At 44.0% G+C, this 19047-nt stretch overlaps 1 protein-coding gene across 2 annotated transcripts in view; it reads right to left on the bottom strand.

Annotated features, from left to right (window-relative positions):
* Positions 1 to 2396: 2396 nt before the first annotated feature.
* Positions 2397 to 19047, bottom strand: part of LRRC38 (leucine rich repeat containing 38) — a 32520-nt gene continuing 15869 nt past the window's right edge. The window contains exons 2-3 of one of the 2 annotated variants that reach the window (XM_060202310.1): positions 10154 to 10212; positions 2397 to 3853 (exon numbers count right to left, since the gene is read on the bottom strand). In XM_060202310.1, the coding sequence (XP_060058293.1) occupies positions 3695 to 3853; positions 10154 to 10212 (218 nt within the window). In that variant the 3' untranslated portion in view covers positions 2397 to 3694. The remainder of the gene's footprint in view (positions 3854 to 10153; positions 10213 to 19047) is intronic. The other variant, XM_007534220.2, reaches the window with a different exon arrangement.

A 19047-nucleotide genomic window follows, 5' to 3' on the forward strand; every position in this document is an offset into this window, starting at 1 on the left:
AAATAGACTCCTTAAGCCTGCCCTATAGAAATTCACCTCAAGGAATCTATTAGAACAAGGGTCTGGTGACTCTTTTTCCATCTCTCTTAGACTCTGGGAGAAAGATACTGTGACTCTGGCCTTGGTCCAGCTGGGTCCAGGGCCTCTAACTATGTCTGTGGCAGGTGTTCCTGGGGATGAGAAGTGAAGCCCAGGGAGCAGTTTCTACCCCAAACAAACCACAGCTGCGTCCAGGATGTGGCCAGGCTGGAGGGCATGTGGCATCAGTGTTTGTGTCTCAAGTTCCCAGATTCCAATTCTTCATCCTTCTTTCTTGCCTTCCATGATGTTTTCTACTGTCTTTCAGTGGGATTTCTTCTTCTGGTTGAAAACACCCCTGGACCTTCATGTGTAACTGAAACCAGTAGGATGGAATTCACTCAGATCTTATGGCTGATGGTAATTAATTTCTCTTGCCTTTCTAGTTTCCACCCCATTCTCTGCATTGTGAGTGAAGCTCTCAAGTGTTGAGGCTGTCATGGAATCCAAGAAGATGCTGTCTGCCTCTCCAACTGGCCAGTGACGCCATGAAAAGACAGCCCTCTGAGCCAGGGACAAGTCCACTGGAGCCACTGTTCTGGGGGCCAGAGGAGTGGCCAAGGGTGGTGCCAACATCATATGAGGAGAAAAGCAAGCAGAACTCCATTGTGGGTAGAGCCATATTTTGCTCTATCTGTCCATATATCTATCTATATCTCATATATATATATATATATATATATATATATATATATATATATCAGAGAAGTGGAGAAGTGGTTCAATGGTATATTACATGCTTGAGATCTTGGGTTCCAAGTCCAGCACCACATAAAAAATTAAACAGGGAGGAGTCGGCGGTAGCACAGTGGGTTAAGTGCAGGTGGCACAAAGCACAAGGACCGGTGTAAGGATCCCGGTTCGAGCCCCCGGTTCCCCAGTGGGAGTCACTTTACAAGCGGTGAAGCAGGTCTGCAGGTGTCTTTCTCTCCCCTCTCTGTCTTCCCCTCCTCTCTCCATTTCTCTCTGTCCTATCCAACAATGACGACATCATCAACAACAATCATAACCACAACAATAAAACAACAAGGGCAACAAAAGAGAAAATAAATAAATATTTTAAAAAATTAAACAAGGAAAGCAGCTGGCTCTGAGCCTCCTCAATCCCTCCTCCAGAAGACCACTGCAGTCCCTGCCCCTGGGTAACCACGTGCAATCAAAAGACCATGACACAAAATGTGGACATGCTAGAGAAGATGCAACAGGACTCAGTGGAGTGTGTTACAAAGACAGTAGAGAAACACAGCCCTAGAGAAGGGCATTACACTCCACCTCAAAAAGGAGTTTGACAAGAAGTGCAACCTCCCCTGGAACTGCACTGTGGAGAGAAACTTCAGTAGTTACATGACATATGAAACAAAATACTTCATCTACTTCTACCTGGACCAAGTAGCCATTTTTTTTTCTGTTCATATCTGGTTAGAATCATGGACTGTGTCCCACATCCAGTAATCCATCCAAAACAAGGGCTACAGCTTAAAGTCCAAATACCAAAAACTAAAATCTTGAGTATTGCCTAAAGGAAACAGCTCAACTTTGAAACTTTATTGTGTTTTTGCTTTGTTTGCTTCTGGAGTGATCTCTGGGGCTCGGTACCAGTTACCAGTACTAGGAATCCACTGCTTCTGGTGGCCTTTTTTTTTTTTTAATTTTATTGGAAAGGACAGAGAGAGGAGGGAAAGAAAGAGAGGGAGAAAGAAAGCCAAATGCAGACCTGCTTCGCCACTTGTCAAGTGTCCCCCCTGAAGGTGGAGAGTCAGGGACTTGAACCTGGAACCTTGTGCAGGTCCCTGCACTTGTATGTGTATGTGTATTTAACTGGGTGCACCACTGCCTAGTCCTTTAATTGTATTATTTTGTACAGGGATTCTCTGTATTTATTTGTTGTGGCTATAAAGCCAGTAGCAAAACAGCTTCCATTTGTATTTATTTATTTATTATTTTACCAGAGCGCTATTCAGCTCTGGCTTAAGGTGGTAGTAGGAATTGAACCTGAAACCTCTGGTGCCTCAGGCATGAAATTCTTTTTGCACAGTCTCCCCAAACACTGCATTTATTTTATTTATTTTATTTTATTCTATTTTATTTTATTTTATTTTATTACCAGAGAACTGATCAGCTCTGGTTTTTGGTGGCTCAGGGGATTCAACCTGGGACTTCAGAGCCTCAGGCATGAGAATCTCTTTGTATAACCATTATGCTATCTACCCCTGCCCTGGTCTTTCTTATTCCATGCATATGCAGAGTACCTAGGTCACTGTACTTAGCAAGCTCTCAGTCCTTATTTGTAGAAGCAAAAATGCACAGGAACAATGAAAGAAGGAGACAAAGAATATATTGTGAGAAACAATGAGAGGTGATTCCCAGAAATACCCCCCAGGAGCTTCGTAGAGTCTCTCCTGCAAATCTCAGTCCCCAGCAAGGTCCGATGCTGCTAACACAACATGTCAGCTTGCATTAACCAGCTGCACCCATACAACCATTTCATCCTGTCTCTGAACCAAATTGCCACATTTCACTTCCTGCAAAATTCTTCCCTGTCACAACTGATGCTCCAAAAAAATGTCATACACACCCTAAGGCCACTGATGGAGGTTTTTCAGAGGTTAAGTCCTCCTCTGTTTTCTCTTCTTTAACATTTTGTTGGTCCAATGCAACCTGCTTATTAGAACACTGGCCTCTGGGAAAGTTCACCACATGTTCAGATGACAAATCTGGAAAAGAGCCAGGTCAGAGGATGGCATCACTAGACCGAAGGGAACTTGGATAGGACTTGTGGGGGCACAGGAAGGGGACACAACTTGTCTTCTCAGGAAATAATGACTGTGAAGAAGTGATCAGTACTGTGCAGGCAAAATGACTATCCTTCCTCTGCAGGTTGCTACATATCAGGATAAGGATTAAGGTTTGAATTATGCCAATGAAAGTTTTCCCAATTGCTCGCCAAAGTATAAACAAGCACCGTCTGTCCAGTTCTAAGCCGTCTCCTAGGTGCCACTTTAGCCAAACATGGGTCTCTCTTCTGTGCAACATCCCAAGATTTCTGAAGGCAGTAACAGAAGTCCTGCCCCCTACAGTGGGACCTGGAATCACATCTCCATTACCTGAGAGACTACTTTCTAGGGGGTCAGAGACACTGCATGGTCTCCCAGTCCAGGCCCAAGAAATGGTCATCACAAAATCATCTCTGTAGTGGAGAGCTGCAGGTCTCTCATTCTCCCTCATTGGTTTTCAGGCAGTGGCTACAAAGCCTGACTCAGTCCCCTTCTCCCCAAACACACAGCTCAAGCCAGGAGATAGGCAGGCCTCCGTCCAGGAATCCTTCCTGGGTTTCTGTGCTCTGCCCAATCTAAACTCAGAGATGGGAATCCTACCAGGAGCCCAGGATGCCAGGCACAGAACAAGTGGGACTCTGGGCATGGATGGTGGTCACTTCTTTTCCCTCTGCAGCCTTGCCCTTTCTCCTCAGAGGGGAACCACAGGCTTAGTTTCCAGAAGATGAGGAACAGAGAGGAGGCGGCTCAGTCGTCTTCATCCTCATCTTCCTCCTCAGTGTCCTTGTTAGGAGTGCACCTCTGGAAACACTGCACCACAGTAGCCAGAAAGAAGCTGGAGATTATTGCTGCGATGGACACGGCAATGCCCGAAAAGATGATGATGAAGAGGTCCGTGAGGGACAGGCTGAACTTGCATTCGCTGAAGCTGGCCTCTGACAGCTCATGCAGGAATATCCTTCTATTCTCCATGGGCAGAGAGCACTGGATTTCCTGCAGACCTGGGAAAAAGGTAGAGAGAATGAGAGTCAGAGAGATAGAGGTTGGAGCTGCAGTACAGAACGGTCTCAAAGTTGACAAGGTGATGGTGATGCTGATACAGTAAGAAACCAGAGCAGCCTCCTCTATCCCCCCACCCCCACCACACATGAAAAGGCAAAAACTTGACTAGAATCCAGACTCTTTAAAAGCATCAGAGTGAGCACCATTAGAAGAATTAGAACATGTTGGTCTTCTGGGACTTGCTTTTAAGGTGACTCTTTAGTTTTGCTTTATTTTATTTTATTTTTTAATTTATTATCTTTATTTATTTATTGGATAGAGACAGCCAGAAATTGAGAGAAAGGGGAAGACAGAGAGGGAGGGAGACAGACAGACACCTGCAGCACTGTTTCACCACTTGTGAAGCTTTCCCCCACTGCAGTTAGAAACCGCGGGGCTTGAACATGGGTCCTTGCACATTGTAACATGTGTGCCCAACCAGGTGTGCCACCACCCAGCCCCCTTTATTTTATTTTTTAACCACAGCACTACCAAGTACTGTCTTATGTTGGGTGGTTCTGGGGATTGAACCTGGAGCCTTTGGTATCTTAAGCATGAAGGGCTTTTTGCATTATCATTTTGCTATTTCCCCAGCCCAAAATTATGTGTGTTTGTGTGTGTATTTTATTATTACCTCTATTTAATGGACAGAGACAGCCAGAAACTGAGAGAGCAGGAGGAGAGAGAAAAAGAAAGAGAGACACCCGCAGACCTGCTTCACCACTGGCAAGGAAGACTTGTCTGATGCCTGAGGAACTGAGCCCCAAGAGAGATTCTCTAGACTCACTGTATTCACTTAATATGCAATCACTGAGCCTGCCACCACAAGCTGGAGATAAGCAGGTCAATCAGGTCCCTACCCCCAGAATGCACAAAATTTTTTTTGTAAATTTTTTAATTTTTATTTACTCCCTCTTGTTGCCCTTGTTTTATTGTTGTAGTAGTTGTTGTTATTGATGTCGTCATTGTTGGACAGAGAGAAATGGAGAGAGGAGGGGAAGACAGAAAGGGGGAGAGAAAGAGAGACACCTGCAGACCTGCTTCACTGCCTATCAAGTGACTCCCCTGCAGGTGGGGAGCGGGGAGGGGGGCCTCGAACCCGGATCCTTATGCCGTCCTTGCGCTTCGCGCCCCCTGCACCTTAACCTGCTGCGCTGCCACCTGACTCCCAAGAATGCACAAATTCTAATGGGAGAAGACTGACATGCATTTGTATTCGCGTATTCAACAAATTTTCAAGGTATTGTTTAAATTTTGGATTGGGGGTAGATCGCATAATGTTTATACAAAGAGACTTTCATGCTTGAGGCTCCAAAGTCCCAGGTTCAATCCCTCACACCACTAAAAAGAAGAAGGAGGAGGAGAAGCAAGGGGAGGAAAAGGGGGAGAAGGAGGAAGAGGGGAAAGAGGGGAAGAAGGAGGAAAGGGAGGAAGAGGGAGAGGAGGAGGAAAGGGAGAAGAAGGAGGGGGAGAAGGAGGAGGAGGAGAAGGAGGGGGAGAAGGAGGAGGAGGAGAAGGAGGAGGAGAAAGAGAAGAAGAAAAACAAAAGAAGAAGAAGGAAAGAAGGAAGGAAGGAAGAAAGGAAGGAAGGAAGGAAGGGAGGAAGGGAGGAAGGAAGGTTAAATTTGTCTTTACAAGATTGTAAGATTACAGGGTTCCATACCACATCCACCACCAAAGTTCTGTGCTTAGCTCTGGTTTATAGTGGTGCCAGGGATTGAACCTGGCATCTCCGAGCCTGAGCCTCAGGCATGAGAGTCTCTTTAACATAAGAATTATGCTATCTCCCCCGCCCTCTGACAAAGTTGTAGAGACTGTTTACTTCTGGATTTTGTGTTTCTGTTTTTTGTTTTTCTTTGCAAACTCATGTTTCAGTTCTCTAAGTTCCACAGAAGAGTGAAACCATCTAATAATTGCCTTTCACCTGTTTATGTCACCAAGCATAATCACCTCTGATCCCATAAGGACACAAAACCAGCTTTTTTTTCCCCCTTTATTGGAGGGGATTAATAGTTCATAGTCAACAGTAAAAATACAGTAGTTGGTACATATGTAACATTTCTCAGTTTTCCGCATAACTATTCAACCCCCCACTGGGTCCTCCTCCACCATCATGTTCCAGGACCTGAACCCCCCACCCCAGAGTCTTCTCCTTTGGTGCAATATGCCAACTCCAGTCCAAGTTCTGCTTTGTGTTTCCCCGTCTTTCTTTCTTTTTTTTTTTTTAATTTCTTTATGGGGGGATTCATGGTTTATAGTTGACAGTAAAATCCAATAGTTTGTGCATGCATAACATTTCTCAGTTTTCCACGTAACAATACAACACCCATCAGGTCCTCCTCTGCCATCATGTCCTAGGACCTGAACCCACCCCCCACCACCACAGAGTCCTTTACTTTGGTGCAATACACCAACTCCTGTCCAATTTCTGCTCAGTGTTTTCCCTTCTGATCTTGTTTTTCAATTTTTGCCTATGAGTGAGATCATCCCATATTCATCCTTCTGTTTCTGACTGATCTCATTTAACATGATTCCTTCAAGTTCCATCCAAGATGGGGTAAAGAAGGTAAAAAAATCACTATTTTTAATAGCTGAGTAGTATTCCATTCTGTATAGAGACCACAACTTACTCAGCCACTCATCTGTTGCTGGACACTTGAATTGCTTCCAGATTTTGGTTATTACAAATTATGCTGCTATGAACACAGGTATATACAAATCTTTTTGGATGGGTGTGTTGGGTTCCTTAGGGTCTATCCCCAGGAGAAGAATTGCAGGGTCCTAGAGTAGGTCCATTTCTAGCCTTCTGAGAGTTCTCCAGACTGCTCTTCACAGAGGTTGGACCAATGGACATTCCCACCAGCAGTGCAGGTTTGTCCCCACAACTTCTCCAGCATTTATTGTTGCTATCTTTTCTGATGTATGGTATTCTCATAGGAGTGATGTGGTATCTCATTGTTGTCTTTATTTGAATTATTCTGACAATCAAAGACTTGGAGCATTTTTTTCATATGTTTGTTGGTCTTTTGGATTTCTTCTTTGGTGAATATTTTGTTCATATATTCTCTCCTCATTTTTGGACGGGGTCATTTTCATTGTGGTTGCTGCTGAGTTTGGTGATAATGTCAGGAATTTTCTTCTATGTGATGTTTGATAAATTGTGGGCAGAACTTATTTATTTTTTTAAAATATTTATTTATTTTCCTTTTTTGTTGCCCTTGGTTTTTTGTTGTTGTTGTTGTAGTTATTATTGTTGTCATTGTTGCTGGATAGGACAGAGAGAAATGGAGAGACGAGGGGAAGAAAGAGAGGGGGAGAGAAAAATAGACATCTGCAGGCCTGCTTGACCGCCTGTAAAGTGACTCCCCTGCAGGTGGGGATCTGGGGGCTCGAACCGGCATCCTTATGCTGGTCCTTGCGCTTTGCGCCACCTGCGCCTTAACCAGCTGCGCTACCGCCCAACTCCCCAGAACTTAGTTTTATACATAGCTCATATTGTGTGTCTGTCAGGATATGCATCTTATGCTTATGATAGGTTTTAGAACTTTACATGCTTACACATCTTGTTTGATTATTTGTTTTTGTCATCACTGGAGCTTTGTGGACACTAGATTCATACCTAAGAAGTCTCAAGTTTGACCCATGCTATTGGGTGAGCTGGAGTAGTGTACTGTTTCTCTCTCTCTCCCTTTCTTTCTCTCTCATAAGTAAATAAATCTTAAAAGAGATAAAAGAAAAAAGAGAGTCAGAGCGAGAAAGAAAAAGACATCACAGCACTGTGGTGTGGAGACTGGGTTTGAAGCTGGGTCACGCACATGGTGAAGCTGGCACCTTCCCAGATGAGCTATCTCAGCCCCCTTCAAATCTGTATTTTTTTCTTCATGTCCAGTGAAGAGTTGAAGGCATCTTCTATGGCTCCCCTAACAAAATACCACAGACCAGGTAGCTTAAATAACAGAAATGGGAGGTGGCACAGTGGAACTCTGCAACGGGGGTGGGGGGGGGTTGCAGGGGAGCTTTGCAAGTGTCTCCTCCCTTTCTGATTTCTTTTTCTTTATCCTACCAAATAAGACAAAATAAAAAAATCAAAAACTTATTAGGAATTAAAAAAATAATAATCAAGCTGCTTTAGGTTAAAAGTTTTTACTATTTATTACTGTATCCCAAGGTCTAGTACATAGCAGAACTCAAAAAAATGTGGAAAATAAAAACTGAGGTCTGGGGAAACAGTCTAATAGTTATGCTAAAGATTCTCATGCCTGAGGTTCTGAGGTCCCAGGTTCAAACCCCAGGGCCACTATAAACCAGAACTGAGCAGTGTTCTGGTTTCTCATTAAAAATAAATAAATAAAATAGAAAATGATAAATGACAAAAATGATCCAGAAATACCACTTCAAAGTACATATCCAAAGGGCATAAAATACTAACTCAAATAGACACCCCTATGTTCATAGCTGCATTATTCACAGTAGCCAAAGAATAGACACTGTTTAAATGCCTATCAACAGATGATTGACTAAAGAAGTTATGATATGTGTGTGTGTGTGTGTGTGTGTGTGTGTGTGTGTGTGTGTGTTGTGTGTGTGTGTGTGTGTGTGTGTGTATGCAATTTAAAAAGCTGGTATTCTGCTACTGGGTCAGTAAATTTGTCCAAGCCCTGTGGAAAGCAGTCTGGAGAACTCTTAGCAGGCTAGAAGTGGACCTGCCCTGTGACCCTGAAATTCCTCTCCTGGGGACATATTCTGAGGAACCCAATACACCCATCCAAGAAGATCTGTGTATACCTATGTTTATAGCAGCACAATTTTTAATAGCCAAAACCTGGAAGCAACCCAGGTATCGAACAATGAATGGCTGAGCAAGTTGTGGTCTATATACACAATGGAATACTACTCAGCTACTAAAAATGATGAATTCACTTTCTTCACCTTATCTTAGATGGAGCTTGAAGGAATCATGTTAAGTGAGATTATCCAGAAAGAGAAGGAAGAATATAGGATGACCCCACTCATAGACAGAAACTGAAAAATAAGAGCAGAAGGGAAAGACACAAAGCAGAACTTGGACTGAAGTTGGTGTGTTGCATCAAGGTAAAGGACTCTAGTGTGTGTGGGGGGGAGGCGGGGGGGTGCAGAGGTAGTGTTCAGGTCCTGGAACATGATGGCAGAGAAGGATCTATGTGAGGGGTTAGACTGTTATGGGGAAAACTGAGAAATGCTACACATGACCCCTTTTACCATCAACAGTAAACCACTAATCCCCCCAGTAAAGGAAAAAAAAAAAAAGCAGAACTGGGTAAGGAGAGTCAGAAAGAAAGTCTTGAAATTTCCATTTATTTTTATCTTTAATAAAAGGTCCCCTTTTATTGATTAAAAAGGAAAAGAAAAGAAAAGAAAAGAAAGGAAAAGAAAAGAAAAGAAAGAAAAGAAAAGAAAAGAAAAGAAAAGAAAAGAAAAGAAAAGAAAAGAAAAGAAAAGAAAATGCCAATACTAGTGTGCATAAAGAATTCAGATCTTCTGGTTAAGCACACACATTATAGTGCACAAGGGCCCGGGTTCAAGCCCATGGTCCCCACCTGTATGGGGAAAGATTCTTCACCTGTAGGGTGAAGCAGGGCTGCAGGTGTCTCTCTGTCTCTCTCCCTCTCTATCTCCCCCTCCTCTCTCAATTTCTCTCTGTCTCTATCCAATAATAAATTAAATTAAATATTTTTTTAAAAAAGAATTCAGATCTTCTGTTTCTAATTTGAAAGAGAAGAATGAAAGCTTTCATTGATATATTTATTGTGTACAAACTCCATTCTAAGTGTTCCATGTATATTACCTTTCAATTGTTGGATACTATTCTTATACTTTTTTTTTTTTTAATGGCCACCAGGATTATTACTGGGACACTGGGCTGGCACTCAGAATCCATTGTTTCTGGCAGCAATTTTCCCCCATTTTATTTGATATGACAGAGGATAATTGAGAGGGGAGGAGATAGAGAGGGAGACAGACCCTCAGACCTACTTCACCACTCATGAGTTAATCCCCCACGCATCTGGGGAATGGGAACAGGGCACAAACCAGGATCCTTGAGCATGGTGAACACGTACACTCAGTTGAGTGGGCCACTGCCAGGCCTACTCTGATATTCATTCTATGGATGTAGAAAGTCAAAGCACAGAAAGAAAGTTTATACAATTCTTTAGTGACACTACTGCGGATACATGAAGATAACACTTTGGCATTATAAACTGACTGCAACCTCTGCTTACCTCTGACTTCTTCTCAGTTCTTAGTGAAGTCCTCAATGGCTCTTCTTGTTGGTGTTTTTCTGGTTTTAAAAACAAAAACAAAACAAACAAACAAAAAAAAAACACTGATCCTCAACTGTCTCCAACATGATCTGAAAATCAAGGCAACTATCTTCACACCCCACTCAGTAGTTGGTTTCTGTCTGGCAAACAACACACCTACTAATTGCAAAGGAGTTCTGCAGCTAAGCTTCGAAGTTTGATCAGAAACTTGTAGATGGCGGGAGAATGGTTCAACTTCTTCTTTGCTTGCTAACCTGGCATCATTAGTAAGGAGTCTGTACCCTACCCTCTGAGGCTCTCCAGCATCTTGGGAACTGTTGCCTAGCAACCAGACCTCCCTGAATCAATAGCTACCTTAATAAACCCAAGAAATTAGCCCAGAGCAGAGGTCCAGCAGGTTTCTACAGTATACACCTGATCACTCTGTTTTGTTTTTGACTATTTCTTTTTATTTAAACAGACACGCATTTGTTTATTCTTGTGTCTCTTCGATGTGTCTGAACAGAGCAGGAGAGGTCTGAGGGCAGTTTTACTGGGCTTTGCTTGCAGAGACTTTTTTCAGTTTGACCTGCCTCTTCAACACTCTCACCTCAACACCAGCCAAAGATTAATTATTAACACAAGCGGGATGTACACCAATGATCACAGGAAGCCAAGGTGGTTTCTTAATCCAAGATAATATTTGCAGTTTTCAAACTCGTACCAGTTCATTACTCATCTAGAATAACTTTCTATAAAAATCCTGCCTTTCAATGAGCTATATTAGCTGAGAAACAAACACAGCAAAATACCCAGACCCACAGTGTCTGCCATTTAAGTCCCACCTTTGCTGGCTATGATTCCCACTACCTTCTCTGTGCCTTGAGATTAGACTTGGCATTTTTACAAAGCGATGCATTTAGAAAATGTCATCTCACTTTTTTTTTCCCCCTGTGATTACAGGAAATTGGGTTGTTTGAAAACTGCCATCCACAAGACCACCAGGGCTGGGAGGCTCTGGAACCATGCTCGATGGAGCTCACTAGATAAGATACACTGGCATAATGGGTTTTTTGTCATTCACAAAAGGCAGAGAAATAAGAAGAGGCGGACAAAGAAAGTCAGCCAGGAAGACAGGCCTCAGCAGAGGTGGGAGGGACTGGGGGGTGGCAAGACATCATTGCTAGGGTACTTTAAAGACACAGTGGAGACAAACAGTCTGACAACACAACTCAGATGCTGGGCTGACCTGACTTTGGAGCCCCCATTCTCCCCTGCAAACCTTGCTTTACACCAGAGTTTCTTGACCTTGACATTATTGTCATATAACAATAACAACTCACATAACAACTTACTGTTCTGATGTTTGGGGTAAGGGTAGATAGCATAATGGTTATGCAAAGAGACTCTCATGCCTGAGGCTCCCAAGCCCCAGGTTCAGTCCCCTGCTCCACCATAAGCCAGAGCTGAACAGTTCTCTGGGATAAAGAAGGAGAAGAAAAAAAAATGTTTGGAGAACCCCTAACCTCTACCCAGGAGATGACAGTAGTACCAATCTCCCTCTCCCCATCCCCTGTGTGATGATCCAAAATGTTTCTAGACAGTGCCACCTGTTTCTGGGAGAAGAAGGAGACAAAATACCCAGGGTTGAGAAAGACTGAGTTAAATTACCTTCTAAGGTAGACTCACTCCTCTTAGGTACTAGAGAGATAGCTATTTATTAAATTTCTTTAACTCATTCATGAAACAAAAAGGATGATGCATGATGCTTTATGCTAGTTTCTAGGGTGGAAGAGAGAGAGACAGTGAGAGAGAGAGAGAGAGAGAGAGACCTTCCAAATCAAGGCAGGCTGCCATATGGACCCACTCCACTCCTCTCTACCTGCCCATGCCAGCCTTCCACTCCCCTCTGGACCTGTACCACCCACCTCCAATTCTTCTCTGCTTTCCCTGGACCGATGGTCTCTTCAAATAGCCTTATGTGGGGGGCCAGGCAGTGGCAGTCCTGGAAAAGTGTACATGCTGCCATGTGCAAGGATGCCGAGTTCAAGGCCCTGCTCTCCAACTGTAGTGAGGAAGTTTCATGAGAGGTGAAGCAGTACTGTAGGTGTCTGTCTCTCTCTGCTTCCTTTTCCATGTTTATCTCTATAAAAATAAAACATAAATGAAAATGGAAAATGGGCTTATTCATGTACATGCACAGATACCCTGACTGTTAGACTTAAGTTCCTTGAGGTCATGGTTATGTTTCTTTTTCTCTTTTGCTCTCTCTCTCTCTCTCACCCTCCATTTTCTTTTCTCTCTATCCCTTTCTTTTTCCTCCCTCCATTTCTCTCTTTAATTTTTTAATTTTATTTCTTTATTTATTATTAGGTAGAGACAGCGAAAAATTGAGAGGGGAGGAGAACATAGAGAGTGATAGAGACGGAGAGACACCTGCAGCCCTGCTTCTCCACTCATGAAGCTTTGCCCCTATAGGTGAGGACCAGGGGTTTGAACCCAGGTACTTGTGCACCATAGTGTGTGTGCTTAACTAGGTACGCCACTGCCTGGTCCCAGCTCTTCAGATCTCTGAGAAGAGTGAAGGAAAGCCAAGACTTAAGGGGCATGAGTGCACATGGCATCACTCTTAAGGCTTGAAATGTACTAGCTCATTTAACCCCATGCCAAGCTACTAAGGAGCTTACTAGAGTTGTTCCCCTTTTTCAGGTCATTAAATGGCAACCGCTAGAAGAAGAAGGTCATTAAATGGAGGCACAGAGAACTCCAGTGATCTTTTCCAGTGTCAACCCATTCTCCTGAGCAGGGAGACCCACGGCTGCACAAGTCCTTCCTTGAGCCTCAGAACTAGTTTCTGGGCACAATGTGGGTTTGGTTTTGTTTTGTTTTGTTTTGTTTTGCCTCCAGGGTTATTGCTGGGGCTCAGAGCCTGCACTGCAAAACCACTGTTCCAGGCAGCCATTTTTTTCTTTCCCCCTCCCCCATTTTTTATTCAGTAGGACACAGAGAAATTGAAGCAGAGGAGAGAAAAAGAGGGAGAGAGAAAGATAGTCACCTGCAGACTTGTTTCACTGCAGACTTATTTCACTGCTTGTGAAGTGAACCCTCTGCAGGTGGGGAGCCAGGAACTTGAACCCGGATCCTTGCACTGGTCCTTGGCATAGTATCATGTGAGCTTAACCTGGTGCACAGCCTGCCTTTATTAGTTTTTCCAATCTAGTTCACAAGTGTGTGTGTGGGGGGGTTATACTAATTATAGTGGGTAAAATAGGGGAAAAAGGAAAAAATGGCCACCAAGGGCTGAGAAAGTTGTGGTGTATATACATATACAATGGAATACTACTCAGTTATTAAAAATGGTGAAGTCACCTTCTTCACCCCAACTTGGATGGAGCGTGAAGGAATCATGTGACATGAGATCAGCCAGAAATAGAAGGATGAATATGGGATGATCCCACTCATAGTCAGAAGTTGAAAAACAAGAACAGAAAGGAAAACACTAAGCAGAACTTGGACTGGAGTTGGTGTATTGCACCAAAGTAAAAGACTCTGGGGCGGGGGGGGACTCAGGTCCTGGGACATGATGGCAGAGGAGGACATTTGTGAGGGGTTAGATTGTTATGTGGAAAACTGGAAAAGTTCACCCTTATATGAACTATTGTATTTTACTATCAGCCATTAATCCCTCATTAAAGATATTTAAAAAAAATTTAAAATGGCCACCAAGAGTGGTGCATTTGTAGTGCCCACACTGAGCTCCAGCAATAATCCTGGTAGGAATTAATAGAAAAGGAAAGGAAAGAAAAGAAAAGAAAATCTGTCACCACATATACTTGAGGGAAAAAATGTGGTTAATCGTACTCATCTTCCAAGGTTTTAGATTGGTGCCCACATCTGACTCCGGTTCTGAGAGGGGCTCTGTGCACCCCCTTTCCAGTTTCTGCCTTTACCTTTGTGGGTTTCTCTTATTTAGGACACTGGATATTGGATTCAGCGTGCACCCTAAATCCAGGATGGTCTTCTCCTGGTTGAAATTCCTAACTTGATTCTAGTTTCTTTCCCAGATACGATCATGTTCACAGGTTAGAACTTGAACATCTCCTGTCCCATGGTCTCTCAACCTCTATGATATCTTTGTAATTTTTTTAACAAGATCACATTTTTATTTTTTATTTTTATTTTCTTAGACTTTTGCCTCTTTTTGTTAAACACTTTTTGGGGGGAAAGGGATAGAGAGAAATTGAGAGGAGAGGGGAGATAAAGAGAGGGAGTAAGATAGACACCTGCAGACCTGCTTCACCCCTTGTGAAGTAGCCCCCCTACAGGCAGGGAACTGAAGGCTCGAACTTGAGTTCTTATACATGTGTGCTCAAGCAGATGCGCCCCTGCCACCACCCAGCCCTCTCCATGACACCTTCTTAGAAGGCTGCTCCCTGCTTTCTTTTGAAGCAATCACCTTGCATCCTATATCTTAAATTTCGGAGCAGCCACCAAACTTTTAAAAAAATGTTCTTCCCAGGCTAAGATCAGCACATCACCTGCACTGGCTGGAGTTTCTCTGTCTAGCATGTTTCATTTTTTTATTTGAATAATCATTTATATTTTATTTCAGGTTATTTTCTTTTTTTAAAAAATGTTTTATTTATAAAAAAGGAAACATTGACAAAACCATAGGATAAGAGGGGTACAACTCCACACAATTCCTACCACCAGAACTCCGTATCCCATCCCCTCCCCTGATACCTTTCCTGTCTTTATCCCTCTGGGAGTATGGACCCAAGGTCATTGTGGGATGCAAAAGGTGGAAGGTCTGGCTTCTGTAATTGCTTCCCCACTGAACATGGGCATTGACAGGTTGATCTGTCCACAGGATTCATTTTAAACAGACCGATCAAACTCAGGGCTGGGGGTGGAGGGAGGGCTGTCCCTTCTATCACACCTGCTCTAGAGAATCTTCAGAGGTTGCTGTTTTCTAGAAATGCAGAGTTGCCTCATTCTTTTCTGACTCTGTTTCCCCAGTCTTCTTTCACTGTCTCTCTCTTTTAAATCTTTGTATTTATTTATTTACTTATTTATTATCGAATAAAAACAGCGAGAAAAATGAGAGGTGAGGGGGGAGATGGTGAAAAAGACCGAGAGACACCTCATCCCTGCTTCACCACTTGTGAAGTTTTCTGCCTATCGTTGGGGACCAGGGGCTTGAACCTGGGTCCGTGTGCACTGTAATGTGTTCCCTTAAGCAGGTGCGCCACCACCTTGCCCCTCTCCAGTCTTCTGATATCAAGTATCAGTTCTAGCAGCAGGTCCCTTCCTTGCTCATAGTGGCAATATTGCCTTATGTCGTTTACATTCCAGAGACCCATGAGGAAATGCATGAGGAAAACAAAGTTGAAGAATGAACTGGACACCTGCCCTGTCAGCCTCTGTCAACCACAAATCAGCTCACTGTCCAGTTGTCCTCCCAGATCATGTGTTTGGTGGCTTCATGAGTTTTTCAAAGAAGAAAATGTTTCAGAGCCACTCATCTCGACTAATCCCTAGCACTGCAAAAACGGTATCATCTGTTTTCCATCTACACCATGCCTCGGCCTCGCGTGAGCTTAATGTGCAGCTTGGCGTTACGAGAATCCGGCATGAAGCCCAGCCAGTCTATCTTGGCGTTACTCTCGATCACACTCTGTCATTTCACGAACATCTCATAAAAACTGCAGCAAAGGTGGGCGCGAGGAATCACATCATTGCAAGACTGGCCAGCTCCTCATGGGGTGCGAGCGCTTCCACACTACGATCATCATCTCTGGCATTATGCTATTCCACTGCAGAATACTGTGCCCCAGTATGGTTCCGTAGCCCCCATGTCCACTTGGTCGATTCCAAATTATATTCCTCCATGAGGATAATTTCTGGAACCATCCGTTCCACCCCGGTTCCATGGCTGCCAGTTCTTAGCAACATCGCCCCGCCAGATATTCGTCGGGATGCGGCATCATCTAAGTTCATTTCCCACGTCTACGCTTGACCAGACCTGCCAATATACGCAGATATCTTCACTCTCCCTGTCCAATGCTTGACGTCTCATCACCCAATCTGGTCCCCTACGCCTACACTGAACTTCTCTGTTCCAGACTCTTGGAAACAAAGTTGGCAGTCAGCTGAGGTAAAGAACAAACACCTCATCACAGACCCCTGCAAGCGTCAACCCGGCTTTGACCTAGCACGTTATGATTGGGCCCTCCTCAATTGCTATCGAACAGGCCATGGCCGGTGCGCCGCTATGTTCCATCGCTGGGGAGCCAGAGACGACCCAAACTGCCCCTGCGGCTCCAGACAGACTATGACCCACATAGTCACCTCTCCAGATTCAAAGGAGGTCTCGAAACTTTACATCAGGCTCAACCTGACGCTGTTGACTGGCTACGGAAGAAGGGCAAACGCTAGAAGAAGAATCTCTGGCTTGGAGAGACAACTCAGTGGAGGACAGGCACAGCTAATGGAAGGTTGAATTCTGTTCTCTTGTCTGTTATATGTCCTTCTCCAAACTCTCCAGCCATCTTACACGGAATAAAGTTAAAAATTCCAGCTCATTCTGGCTCAGGCAGAATGGGACCCACCTGGAGGGGCCAGGTGGTGGTAAACCTGGCTGAGCACTCATATTACAGGGCACAAGGACCCTGGTTCAAACCCCTGGTCCCCACCTGCAGGGAGAAAGTTTCATGAGTGGTAAAGTAGGGCTGCAGATGTCTGTCATTCTCCTCTCTCCTCTTCCTCTTTCAATCTTTCTCTTCTACCCAATAATAAATAAATATATTAAGGAAAAAAATTAATGGAACTCAAAGCTCCTTCTCTTTACTACTGGCACTTTGCACTGCTCCTCAGAAGAGACAGGCCACCTTCCTTGTCACAGGGACTCAGCACCATGCCTGTTGCCTTCTCCCAGTCTGGGATCCCCTCTGTTGACTGATGATTTCTCCCCAGCTGCTGACACCTGAGCTGAGGAGAGTGAAGAGTTTCCATTCCCCTGAAATAGATGGTGACATAGCAGATGGTCAATTGAGATTAATCTTCCCCTCCTTGCCAACAAACAGGCCTGCAGCCAGACAATCTCTTTGGTGCTTTTCTCCTGATCAGGCCTCTCAGGAACTACCTAAACCAGATCAAGGGCAGGCCACTGTGCTCTTGTTGAAAAATAATTTTGTTCTGTTTTATTTTCCTACTTCCAGTTACTATGCAAAAGCTGTGTACTCACTAAAAATTATAAACACAGAGGGGAAAGATTAAAGAATGCATACATGCATATTTAAAGTTGCATTATAGCTCTGTAGATTTTTTTTATTATCTTTACTAATTGGATAGAGACAGCCAGAAGTTGAGAGCAGAGAGGGAGACAGATAAAGAGACAGAGAGGCACCTGCAACACTGCTTCCCCACTCTCAAAGCTTTCCCCCTGCAAGTGGGGACCAGGGGCTCAAACCTGGGTCCTTGTGAATTGTAACATGTGTTCAACCACTCTATTTACAAATGAGAGGACCAGAGAAGTTAGTCATTTGGAGTCTGGGTAGCATCCAGGGACCTGACTCCTTACTTAGAGCTCCTTCTGGGCTCAGATTCTTAATTGACTGTAAGCACCTGGAGTTGTCCAATATGGTTGCCACATCTCTTGGTACCAGAAAAGGAAGCCTGCAAGATGGGGCACCAGAGGACAACACTGCAGGGAAGGGTTCCTCTTCCTAGGAGTGGGTGCTGGGAGAGGGGTGAGCTTCTCTCATTTCTTATAGTGCTAACCTTTGTTCTCCACCATCACTTTCATTAAGTATAGACTACCACATATGGAGAAATTCCCAACCGTCCTCCCCAACACTTTATCTGATGACATAATCAGCTGATTTGAACCAGAGGGAGCAACCTTGGCAGCACAAGACTAAGGACGTCTATTTGTGCCTGGCTCCACAGACCAGGTCCTTCCTGGAGACAGAGCAGCATAACACAGAGGGTCCTGCACCAGGTCTCTGACTGGCATCTACTCTCCATACACTCCCTTTGAATTCCCAGCCCCAAATCTCAGCACACTGGCCTCAGCTGTGAACACAAGTGTGGAAATCAACTAGATGCAATGCAGTTTTCCCAGCCTGACCTCTCTCAGGGAAGAAATGAGCAGAGAGGGTCACTGAGGGCTGAAATGTTTATTCTTTGGGAGATCACGTCTTTCTACTCTTCCCATAATTAAAATCCATCCCCTAATACAGTTCAAATTTGATACTGTTGTACCATCATAACCATCCACTTCCAAAACTCTCTTTTATAACTTGTAAAACTGAAACTCTATTCCCATCAAATACAAACTCTCATTCCCTTCTCACCAGACCCTGAAGCCCACCTTTCAAAGTTCTTTCTCTGTGAACTTGATTGCTCTTGGTACCTCCTGAGTTAATCAACAGTATTTGTCCTTTGTGACTGGCTTATTTCACTTTGCAGAAGTTCCGTTTGAGGTTCCTCCATGTTGTAGTATGTGACAGAGTTTTCCTTCTTTTAGTTCTGGGTTCCACACTTTCCCCAGCAGAGCTTTGTGTAACTTTCATTTTTGATGTCGACATTAGCTCATTGATACCTTGGAGGAAAGCAATGGACTCTTTCTAATTGGAGAGGAATCCCTTATTCACATGAATAAATAAAGGAGAAGGACATAGCCCTCTCACTCTCACCCACCCCCACCCACCCTTGATTTGAAAGTGTGCTCACAGAGTTGGTGGGAACCCACCTAGCAGACCTTTGGGAGCTGGGGTGAGGGGCTTTCAGATCCTCTCCACCTGGGACCTGCAGGAGATGGGCAATGGCGGACAGGGATTCAGCCAAAATCAGAACTAGAAGGGTTCTCC

Source organism: Erinaceus europaeus, chromosome 11, assembly GCF_950295315.1.
Source record: "Erinaceus europaeus chromosome 11, mEriEur2.1, whole genome shotgun sequence".
Taxonomy (NCBI): domain Eukaryota; kingdom Metazoa; phylum Chordata; class Mammalia; order Eulipotyphla; family Erinaceidae; genus Erinaceus; species Erinaceus europaeus.